General features: G+C 43.2%; 1 protein-coding gene across 1 annotated transcript in view; it reads right to left on the reverse strand.

Moving 5' to 3' along the window:
• The window catches only part of LOC106562305 (synaptotagmin-9-like), a 50,596-nt gene extending 38,255 nt beyond the window's left edge, over positions 1-12,341 (reverse strand). The window contains exon 1 of the mRNA XM_045689212.2: positions 11,622-12,341. Coding sequence (XP_045545168.1) covers positions 11,622-11,769 — 148 coding nt within the window. The 5' untranslated portion in view covers positions 11,770-12,341. The remainder of the gene's footprint in view (positions 1-11,621) is intronic.
• Positions 12,342-12,774: the final 433 nt, after the last annotated feature.

A 12,774-nucleotide genomic window follows, 5' to 3' on the forward strand; every position in this document is an offset into this window, starting at 1 on the left:
GGGGGGGAAGGTGAGAGGGTGAGGTCAAAAGAGGAGAGGAGTGGAAAGAAGGAGGCAGAGAGGAATGAGTCAAAGGTAGACGTGGGGAGGTTAAAGTCACCCAGAACTGTGAGAGGTGAGCCATCCTCAGGAAAGGAACTTATCAAGGCGTCAAGCTCATTGATGAACTCTCCAAGGGAACCTGGAGGGCGATAAATGATAAGGATGTTAAGCTTGAAAGGGCTGGTAACTGTGACAGCATGGAATTCAAATGAGGAGATAGACAGATGGGTCAGGGGAGAAAGAGAGAATGTCCACTTGGGAGAGATGAGGATTCCAGTGCCACCACCCCGCTGGCTCGATGCTCTAGGGCTATGCGAGAACACGTGGGCAGACGAAGAGAGAGCAGTAGGAGTAGCAGTGTTATCTGTGGTAATCCATGTTTCCGTCAGCGCCAGGAAGTCTAGGGACTGGAGGGTAGCATAGGCTGAGATGAACTCAGCCTTGTTGGCTGCAGACCGGCAGTTCCAGAGGCTGCCGGAGACCTGGAACTCCACGTGGGTCGTGCGCGCTGGGACCACCAGGTTAGAGTGGCAGCGGCCACGCGGTGTGAAGCGTTTGTATGGCCTGTGCAGAGAGGAGAGAACAGGGATAGACAGACACATAGTTGACAAGCTACAGAAGTGTTGTTTCTTGTATTATTGTCTCCTGTGTCTTTAGAGAACTGTTTCACTTTGATATCCTTTTTCTTCTGTCCTGATTTTCTCTTTCTTTTCTTCTGTTAACTAGATATTCTTTGTTGTTCTTCGTTAGCTAGCTAGCTTCTTCCAAAGAAGAAGTACAATAGAATGTTTTGTTTTGCATGCATGTTTTGTTCAATCAAGTTCATATTTATATCAAAAACCAGCTTTTTACATTAGCATGTGACGTTCAGAACTAGCATTCCCACCGAACACTTCCGGTGAATTTACTAAATTACTCACGATAAAAGCGACTGATTTAAAGTTCTGCAAATGTGCTCCAAAAAAACCTTATGCAAAATGTGCCGTAGCATTGGAACGTCGACCAGCAGAAAATGAATGGCTGCAGATAAATATACACTTACTTACAGTCTATATAATTAGCCAAATGCTTATTGGTTTCATTTTCAAGCTAATGTAGAACAGAGAACAACTAATAAAGTTATCTTGTTAACAACTACCACATACAGTGCTGTGAAAAAGTATTTGCTTATTTTCTCTATTTTTTCATATTTTTTTTAACTGAATGTTATCAGATCTCAACCAAAACGTAATATTAGATAAAGGGAACCTGAGTTTACAAAAAAATTGCTACTTATTTTATTAACAAAGTTATGCAACAAAAGTAATTGCCCTCTTACACTCAATAACTTGTTGTGCCACCTTTAGCTGCAATGACTGAAACCAAATTCTTCCTGTAGTTGTTGATAAGTTTCTCACATCGCTGTGGAGGAATTTTAGCACACTCTTGCATGCAGAACTGCTTTAACGGGTTTATTAGTGCTTTAACCTGTTAGGGCTAGGGGGCAGTATTGACACGGCTGGATAAAAAACGTACCCGATTTAATCTGGTTACTACTCCTGCCCAGTAACTAGAATAGGCATATAATTATTGGCTTTGGATAGAAAACACCCTAAAGTTTCTAAAACTGTTTGAATGGTGTCTGTGAGTATAACAGAACTCATATGGCAGGCAAAAACCTGAGAAGATTTCATGCAGGAAGTGGCCTGTCTGACAAGGTGTCGTTCTTCTTGTCTCTGTTTATTGAAGAGTGAGGATCTTAGCTGTCCCGTGACACTTCCTACGGCTGCCATAGGCTCTCAGAAGGCGGCAAAACGCTGAATCGTGGCTTTGCAGGCTCTGGCTGAAACAAAGTAGCGCGTTTGGGTAGTGGCTGGTTACAGTACTGTGAGACTCAGGCTCGTCGACCGAAAGCTTTATTTTCTTTCCTCTGTTTAGCTAAATGGACATTCGGTCGACGAGCCTGAGTCTCACAGTACTGTAACCAGCCACTACCCAAACGCGCTACTTTGTTTCAGCCAGAGCCTGCAAAGCCACGATTCAGCGTTTTGCCGCCTTCTGAGAGCCTATGGCAGCCGTAGGAAGTGTCACGGGACAGCTAAGATCCTCACTCTTCAATAAACAGAGACAAGAAGAACGACACCTTGTCAGACAGGGCACTTCCTGCATGGAATCTTCTCAGGTTTTGGCCTGCCAAATTAGTTCTGTTATACTCACAGACACCATTCAAACAGTTTTAGAAACTTTGGAGTGTTTTCTATCCAAAGCTAATAATTATATGCATATTCTAGTTTCTGGGCAGGAGTAATAATCAGATTAAATCGGGTACGTTTTTTATCCGGCCATGAAAATACTGCCCCCTAGCCATAACAGGTTAAGGATAGGGGGCGCTACAGCGAATTTTGAAAAAAATACGTGCCCATTTTAAATGGCCTCCTACTCAAACTCAGAAGCTAGGATATGCATATAATTAGTAGATGTGGATAGAAAACACCCTAAAGTTTCTAAAACTGTTTGAATGGTGTCTGTGAGTATAACAGAACTCATATGGCTGTCAAAACCCCGAGACAGATCCTAACAGGAAGTGGAAATCTGATTTGTGGAATCACCTTCAACACTTTGCCTATAAAACACACGGTGAGTTAGGATTCATTGAGCACTTCCTAAGGCGTCCACTAGATGTCAACAGTCTTTACAAAGTGGTTTGAGTCTTCTATGGTAGAAACTGACCGAAAGAGAGGCTTGGAAAGTTGGTCATAGAGGGAGGGCCATTACTACTATGACGCGGGCGCCCATGGGTAGCCTCATCTTCCGAAACGTTTAGTAAGACAATGCAATTGTACCCCTTGAATATTATTGAAGCTCTGGTTGAAAAAGGCCATAAAGATTTATGTTATACAACGTTTGACATGTTTGAACGAACGTAAATATATATTTTTTTCACATTCGTGACGACAAGTCCCGCGGGCTTCAGTACATTTTGAGTAGCATTCGGAACGCGCTAACAAGAAGGAGCTATTGGGACATAAATTATTAACTTTTTCGAACAAAACTACATTTGTTGTGGACCTGGGATTCCTGGAAGTGCCTTCTGATGAAGATAATCAAAGGTAAGGGAATATTTACAATAGTATATTTGATTTTAGATGGTTCCAAGATGGCGCTAACTTGTATCGCCTAGCCTATTTTTCTTGGCATAGCACCTTGTTTATTGCAAAGTGTGATTTCCCAGTAAAGTTATTTTTAAATCTGGCAATGCGGTTGCATTCACGAGATGTTAATCTATAATTCTTTGAATGACAATATTACATTTTAAGAATGTTTTCGAATAGTAATTTAGTAAATTGTAGCGCTGTTTCACCGGATGCATTTGAGGGAAAATATTTTCTGAACATCACGCGCCGATGTAAAATGCTGTTTTTATATATAAATATGAACTTTATCGAACAAAAAAATGCATGTATTGTGTAACATGATGTCCTAGGAGTGTCATCTGATGAGGATTGTCAAAGGTTGGTGCTTCATTTAGCTGTGTTTTGGTTATTTGTGATGCATGTGGTTGGTCGAAAAATGGCGGTGTGGCTATTTTGACGATGTACTCTCCTAACATAATGTAATGTTTTGCTTTCGCTGTAAAGCCTTTTTGAAATCGGACAACGTGGTTCGATTCAGGAGAAGTGTATCTATAAAACGGTGTAAAATAGTCCTATATTTGAGAAACAGAAATTATTCGATTTGGTTATGAATATGGCGCTCTGATTTTTGGCTGGATGTTGATCCCGGTTACAGGATCAGCGCTAAAAGAAGTTAAATAATTGTTATACATTTTGTCAATGTTTATGAGTTCTTCTGTAAATTAAATGTGCCTATTCACCGGGAGTTATGGGGAGAAAACATTTTCTGAACGTCACACGCCAATGTAAACATTGGGTTTTTGGATATAAATATGAACTTGATCGAACAAAAAATGCATGTATTGTCTAACATGATGTCCTAGGAGTGTCATCTGATTAAGATTGTCAAAGGTTAGTGCTTAATTTTAGCTGTATATCTGGTTTTGTGACGGCTATCCATGCTTGGAAAATTGCATTTTTTTTGCTAAGGTGCTATGCTAAAATAATCTAATGTTTTGCTTTCACTGTAAAGCCTTTTTGAAATCGGACAATGTGATTGGATTAACGAGTAGAGTATCTTTAAAATGCCATAAAATACTTTAATTTTGATTTTGAGATTTTTTTATTTTTTTTCGCGCAGTGCTATCTCACTGGTTTTTGTTCAACCAATCCCTTTAGCTGGATTGTATCTCGAAGGGGTCCTCAAGAGGTTATTAACAAATTTATATTCTCCTGTCACACCCTGATCTGTTTCCCCTGTCCTTGTGATTGTCTCCACCCCCTCCATGTGTCGCGTATATGTCCCTGTGTTTCCTGTCTTTCTGTGTCAGTTTGTCTTGTTTGCTAAGTCAAACCGGCGGTTTTCCTTGCTCCTATTTTTGCCCAGTCTCTTTTGGTTCTAGTCCTCCTGGTTTCAACACTTGCCTGTTCTGACTCCGAACCCGCCTGCCTGACCACTCTACCTGTTCTGTCTTCAAGCCTGCCTATCCCCTTGCACTGTTTGAACTCGGATCTGGTTACTAAACCCCTGCCTGGTCTGACCTCGAGACTGCCCTTCGTCTGGTACTGTTTTGGACTCTGTCCCGGTTTATGAACTCTCACCTGTCCCCGACCTACATTTAGCCTATCCCTTAGTTGAGCTCCTATTTATTAATCCATCTGCTTCCTGTGTCTGCATTTGGGTCTCGCCTTGTGTCCTTATATTCTCCTACATATGGCAATGACTTATCGGTTTACGGGTCAGGAGGAGTCGAGGAGAGGATGGACTTATGCCCAATGGAGAATCTAACTATATCTAGGTTGGTCCTCATCCTCTACACGGTTTACACTAAGATACTACAGGTATGTATACAGTGTGAGAAGACTTGTGAAAATGCTGCAAGTAATACTGTAAATATACACTGCTCAAAAAAATAAAGGGAACACTTAAACAACACAATGTAACTCCAAGTCAATCACACTTCTGTGAAATCAAACTGTCCACTTAGGAAGCAACACTAATTGACAATACATTTCACATGCTGTTGTGCAAATGGAATAGACAACAGGTGGAAATTATAGGCAATTAGCAAGACACCCCCAATAAAGGAGTGGTTCTGCAGGTGGGGACCACAGACCACTTCTCAGTTCCTATGCTTCCTGGCTGATGTTTTGGTCACTTTTGAATGCTGGCAGTGCTTTCACTCTAGTGGTAGCATGAGACAGAGTCTACAACCCACACAAGTGGCTCAGGTAGTGCAGCTCATCCAGGATGGCACATCAATGCGAGCTGTGGCAAGAAGGTTTGCTGTGATGTCAGCGTAGTGTCCAGAGCATGGAGGCGCTACCAGGAGACAGGCCAGTACATCAGACGTGGAGGAGGCCTTAGGAGGGCAACAACCCAGCAGCAGGACCGCTACCTCTGCCTTTGTGCAAGGAGGAGCAGGAGAAGCACTGCCAGAGCCCTGCAAAATGACCTCCAGCAGGCCACAAATGTACATGTGTCTGCTCAAATGGTCAGAAACAGACTCCATGAGGGTGGTATGAGGGCCCGACGTCCACAGGTGGGGGTTGTGCTTACAGCCCAACACCGTGCAGGACGTTTGGCATTTGCCAGAGAACACCAAGATTGGCAAATTCGCTACTGGCGCCCTGTGCTCTTCACAGATGAAAGCAGGTTCACACTGAGCACGTGACAGACGTGACAGAGTCTGGAGACGCCGTGCAGAACGTTCTGCTGCCTACAACATCCTCCAGCATGACCGGTTTGGCGGTGGGTCAGTCATGGTGTGGGGTGGCATTTCTTTGGGGGGCCGCACAGCCCTCCATGTGCTCGCCAGAGGTAGCCTGACTGCCATTAGGAACCGAGATGAGTTCCTAAGACCCCTTGTGAGACCATATGCTGGTGCGGTTGGCCCTGGGTTCCTCCTAATGCAAGACAATGCTAGACCTCATGTGGCTGGAGTGTGTCAGCAGTTCCTGCAAGAGGAAGGCATTGATGCTATGGACTGGCACGCCCATTCCCCAGACCAGAATCCAATTGAGCACATCTGGGACATCATGTCTCGCTCCATCCACCAGCGCCACGTTGCACCACAGACTGTCCAGGAGTTGGCGGATGCTTTAGTCCAGGTCTGGGAGGAGATCCCTCAGGAGACCATCCGCCACCTCATCAGGAGCATGCCCAGGCGTTGTAGGGAGGTCATACAGGCACGTGGAGGCCACACACACTACTGAGCCTCATTTTGACTTGTTTTAAAGACATTACATCAAAGTTGGATCAGCCTGTAGTGTGGTTTTCCACTTTAATTTTGAGTGTGACTCCAAATCCAGACCTCCATGGGTTGATAAATTGGATTTCCATTGATTATTTTTGTGTGATTTTGTTGTCAGCACATTCAACTATGTAAAGAAAAAAGTATTTAATAAGATTATTTCTTTCATTCAGATCTAGGATGTGTTGTTTAAGTGTTCCCTTTATTTTTTTGAGCAGTATATTTTCATGTGGCAGCTTTTACAGCATGACTTGCAATATGTTGTGTAGTTGTATGTTGATGATGCTATTGATGCGTTGCACTTTGTTGTCCCCATAACGGTCTTGTAGGAAGCAGTGGCAGTCCTATGAATGTGAAATTTGTGTCAGCGTCATCATAATTACAGAGCATCGCAGTACTGCTCACATTCAGAAAAGACAGTCACGAAGTGCCTTCTGATTCATCTTGCCGTTCGCCTCCAAAGCAATCCCAGGAAGTGAAGTGATGATGAGATATCACTCTCTGGGAATTCTTCTGAAGAGATGGAAGTGCCGCCAAAGATCTTCAAAGAGATTAATCAGTGTCATTGGGAATTCATAATTTTGGTACAGATGTCACCCCTTGAAATTGGAGGGTGTCTTGTCTTTGGCATCATTAAACTGAAGATTAATCTTTATAAAAAATTATCTGTAATTATTATTACGTGATTAAACTAACTTAATCATGTAACTGTAATAAACTAGGAAGTCGGGGCACCAAGGAAAATATTCAGATTACAAAGTTATAATTTTCCTAATATAACTTTCAGATATTTTAATTAAATTAGTCTTCTAATTAATTAATTATTCTTTACCTCATGTTAGTCTCATTCCAAACGTCGTAAATGGTTGGTTATCTGCACGAACCCAGTCTTCACTATGAGTCATCCATACATCAATTGTCTTAAAATCATTTATTTACTAAGTAAACACAGAAAAGCATAACCAACAGTAGATACGGTTACAAAGAAATGATAGGGGAATGTTGTCGGTTGTTGGTCTTCGCGTTCAATGATACCGAATTCCTAGCTGCAGACTAGTAATTAATATCAAAGACTTGTTCTTATTCTGTCGGTATCAATAGTCTAAGAGTTTAACCACGTGGGACAGTTAAAAGATTCAGCAATCTACTTAAACCTTATTTCCCTCTGTGATAGAGGTACTGGTCTGGTCTCAAACCTTGGCCCTCTCGTTATCGAGGTAAGCTGGTCTGGTGATAGAAAACCCAGGTGGGGTTTTTATTCAGAACATAGAAAAGGGCTGTCTCATGATGCCGGGTCATGTCTGGGGGCGTGCCAATGACTTAGTGACTTAGCCGGGTCACGCCTGGGGGCGTGCCAATGACTTAGTGAAACTTTAAACAGAAATACAATTCTCTCACATCAACATCATTACATATCATCACATCATTTCACAAATAGTTTCATCTTTACTCATTCATTTTGTACAACCATTAGATGTAAGCCTCATAACGGAGACTCTTGTATAAACATGGTTATGGTAATGTGTCTGTATTGTCTCTCATGAGTTTCACAAAATTGTACCAAACAAACCAGTTCGTAGCTGGATTCTTCACCGATCTTTTATACCTTGCAAGAACCTGAATATTGTTCGGACCTCAAGTTCTGTGAGGTGGAAAAAATTCCTTTGTTCTCTCTATGAAAACTCACTCTCTCTCTCTATACTGTCTGGCCATGAGGCAGGATTCTCCTCCAGGAATTTACGACCTGAGGTCGCAGCAGCCTGGGTGTAGGAGAGACAGCGAGAGGGGGATGGTGCAGAGGGAGGGGGACTAGTGCTCGCTGTACCCAAAGAGGGCAACGTCATGACAAGGGTTAATGTAACACAATGCATGTCACCTAACTAACGTACACCTTCCGAACTGCAGAGTAAATCAGCGCTCATCACTACTACACATAATGGCACACCTGTAGAGGCTGGGTATTTTGCCTAGCTATCTTTATGGGAGTAAAATGGACAGATGTTTTAGAGGCATTTACAAAACAGACCCACTCAACTGTAAATTGTTTTGCATCATACAGTATTGTACCATGTAGTTCACCATATTTTTCCATATGCTGTCCCATTCTCCAGCCCTGTTTGTCTGTTTTTTTATGAAACCCTGTGGGTTTACATCAACTGAGGCATATTAAATTATGATTTGTCTAATTAACTCCACTGGGGGAGTTATTTAAAAAAAAATATATATATATATGCTAAATGACTAAGCACAGATAGGGCTATGCAAGAGAACACTCAGGATGTTATCTTGTCTAAAACAAGGTCTGGGTTTGAGAGATACCATGTTTCTCTGGATCTCAGTGACCACATCTTAATGAAATCTTATCATAGACCTTTTACATACTGTACCTCCACAGGGGTGAAAATAGTGAAGACAGTTGTTTGGCAATCATCAGTAACAGTAAAAATGATGCACAGCTGTGGAAAGACAAAATGTGGAAAGACACTCCTGTCACCTGTGTGGCATAACCAACCAAAGACATGGTACACCAGGGGTGAGTTGTGTTTAGATCACACCGTGGCATCTGATTGGACTGTGGCTATTGAGCTCAGAGATGAGGGCGATAAACTGACATGGGCAGCCCTGTAGCCTGAGAGCTCATTGATCCAGAGGCCTAGTGGTGGTGTACTTGGCAGGTTGCCCTGGTACTGCCTGAGGAGGTAGAGATTCCTAGTATATCTGAAAAGACTCAAATGACCCCGATAGCTAACAAAAACATCCAACAGAAAGCGGGGGTGGGGGGGAGGGGGGTGGGGATACTGCTGATTTAAGCATTACCTTGGACCTACAGTAGTATTCCTTTGTGTTGCTCTAAGGTGCCTTACAGATTGTTTGATGTTGAATTAGTGAGAGATTAGTTAAGAAGCACTAATTAGTGTGCCCCTATAGCAAACTGCAATGTAATCATCTACATTGCCTACACCTCTCCTCAATAAGTCATAAGCAGCAATAGCAGTCAATAGACACTGAGTTTACAAAACATTAGGAACACCTGCTCTTTCCATGATGTAGTTTGACTGACCAGGTGAAAACTATGATCCTTATTGATGTCACTTGTTAAATCCACTTCAATCAGTGTAGATGAAGGGGAATATTTTTAAGCCTTGAGACAATTGAGACATGGATTGTGTATGTGTGCCATTCAGAGAGTAAATGGGCAAGACAACATATTTTATTACTCAATATTAGGAAGGTGTTCTTAATGTTTTGTACACTCAGTGTAGATTAGCTACTGTATGTGAGTGAGCTGCTACCAACTAAAAACCTCACAGGCATATATCACAGACATTATCTATAAGTAGAGTTTGATAATACTGTGGCAACGACACCTAAACAGTGTTGAGTAGCTGGGAGTCCTGCTCTCAGTCTATCAAGTCTACAAGGTGAGCACAGCAGGGGGACATGTTGCTGGAAAACTATCTTTTACCAGCCACTCGCTGTATGGCCATGATCTGGCTTAAACTAGAGTAGCTTAATTTCCCCCGGGGTTGCTATTACTGAGGACTCAACATGGCATATGTTACACATATAGCCCAGAATCACATCCATGTGCACAATGGGTCTGAGTGCTTAGCAACATGCTCAGCACTACATTAATGTATAGACAGCAGGCAGATGTCTGTGAAGTTATTTTGGTAAAGGTGAGAGATCTATTGTAAGTTATATATTATTTTTCATTCTCCATATGATTTAACATAGTAAGCTTCACAGTGGTATTAACATTGAGTATGGTGCAGACATTCATTTTGACCTGATCTGGTGTGAAGGAGTCGCTTGGCCTGTACAAACACTGCAAATGTGTTAGCCATGGTTGGTTTTTAACCCTCCACACAGAAACAGACACACACACACTCCTCTCCGTTTGGGTCACATATTATCTTTGAATGCCAGAGACCAATGCAAAAAGACTTGTCCATCTTCCTATATATTTTCTCCTCTCTCTTTCATCCTTATTTCTCTCTGGTTTTATTGAGGTGCCAGTCACCAAGGACAGGATGACATGGCTCAGTTGGATATGTAAATAAAACCAGGGACTGTGGACTCAAGGGAACCTGCCCCTGATCGCAGTTCAATAACCCCACCATAGACACTCCACCTGGCTGCCAATGCAGAGGGGAGAGGGGAGAATGGAGAGAGAAGGGAGAGTGCACAGAGAATAGTGCTGAAGGGAGAAAAAATGGTGCATAGGGGAGAGGAGCAGGGATGGATAGCGCACAGAGAGTAGAAGGTAGAGGGGTATAGGGGAGGAGAGAGGGGAGCAAGGAGCAAGGAGATGGGAGAGTGAAGAGAGGTTTTGACTGAAAGGATGGGGGTGGGGTTACTGCCACATCTTGAACCATTCATCAATCAGGGGCATGTGAGAAATGCAGAAGGTTGGGTTATTAGATCATGCTCAGGCCATTGGGGTCACAATGTCACATGTTATGCCTTCCAGAAACCTCCTGTGAACCTTCTAGTAATCACCAGGGTCTGCAACAGGCTGTCATGGATCAGTGGGTAGAGTGGAACACACACACACAAACAGCTCGTGTGGGTTAGTGTGATACTGTATTACTAAGAATGCACTCCTCCCTCGTCCCCAGAAGCGCTTGCTCAGCGTGCTAGGTTCCCCAAAATTCCTGCTCCACTAAAAGCACTGCCTCTCTCTCTTGCTGAGGCTAGCACATCTATGCATGCACTCACCGCTCAACCTTGATGAATGGGTCAGGGATTACAAAACGAATCCGCTGAGATCTTTAGTGTGGCCGAGTGTTGTATCGCATGTGCCAATGCAAAAAAATTAGATAGCATTGGGAATCACGCGAGCTCAAGCTTCAATAAATGCGACCAAGGATTACGCAAACTCGCGCCAGTCCCCATCCCCCACTCCCACATTAAATTTGGAGAGATAGGGTTCCATTTCTGCACAGAACTTGTTGCATGGAGATTAGGAGTGGGGGAATTATTTTATATAGGGTTTGATAAAAAACAAAAGTCAGTAGGCTATATTCAACCTTGCCTATAAATGTAGTGTGGGATATGTGTGCACCATGGATCTTGTTATATGTGTCTTTATTTCTGTTATGTAGATTTCAGAGCACAGGAAAAAAAGTTACATCTTTGTATAATTCAAACTGAAAAGCGCAAACGCATTGCATACACACACTGCTTTCAGGGCCGGTTAATTGGATAGGATTGACCGGTGCATTAATACCTGAGTCCGTGTAGCGTGGTCTGGCGAGGTCCCGGAAATGGTAAATGAAATCCAGACAGTTCTCATTCTGTACTTCCCCTTTAGAGCACAGATCAGACAGTAGTTCTAGTGCTTTTTGACAAATCTCGTCCTCTCTGTCGCCAGGCATTTCCCACCAGCATCCTTCTGAATGGAGGGGCTCCAATGGCACCACCACACCAACCCGCCCACCAGAGAGTCGACTAGCCCCCGCAGAATCACACTAATCCTCCCGGCACAGAGTCAACTGAAGCCCCAGTAGCAGCGCACCACTCCACCCGAAGCGGAGTCACCAACACCCCGCAGCTCAGCACCACTCTGGCTGTCTGAAAAACCAACCAGGGTAGCGGAGGAGGAACAGGTAAGTATACTAGGTCAAAAAAACATAATATTCCTTTGTTTCTTTCCAAACGTCGGGCATCCCTTTTCGAGTATGTAGTATTCAATTGTGGGGCTTTCCCCATCAAAAGTAGCCTATCGTACAATTTAGCCACAGGTTGAACGTCAGACCACTCACAGGCTATGAGGCGCCGTGCGCTGTCCACACTCAATTGGTGCTGAAAAAGTGCATGCGCTCTCTCGATGCGTGAATGACCGGCGCTGCGCAGCCGGTCTCTCAATTCACCATCAACGCAATGAGCGAGCGCGATCCCGACTCTCCACGGTTCAAAGCGCTCCGCTTAGTAACGGCGCCGTCAACACTAAACCCCCAATGCTCTCTTTGCGCCGAGACCCCTGGGCTGGCATCCAAATGCACGTCAAGAGTGATGCCCAACTGGCTTTCCATAGAACTGGCCCTGATAACGAACTAATTAGTGGTGTTGACTGTGCACATTGTTTAGTAGTAAGTGCATGTTTTCTGCTACTGCATTCATTTTTTATTGTTTTTCTCAGTTGTATTCTATGCTGTTCTGCTTATCGCTTTGGACATGTTAGAGAGAATGCAACATAATAGTGGCCAGGTAGGATTGTTGTTCTAGCCTATTTATCTTGGGATATACAGTATGCCAATGCCATTAAGGGCTGCATGGTGAGGCTGTATAATTAAATTATAGATTTGCACAATTGATCAGTAAGCACCTCTTTTATTGTGCAGTCAATTTAATAATTTCTCAGTCCATTTCAGTGATGGACA

Source organism: Salmo salar, chromosome 11, assembly GCF_965601325.2.
Source record: "Salmo salar chromosome 11, fSalSal1, whole genome shotgun sequence".
NCBI classification, from domain to species: Eukaryota; Metazoa; Chordata; class Actinopteri; order Salmoniformes; family Salmonidae; genus Salmo; species Salmo salar.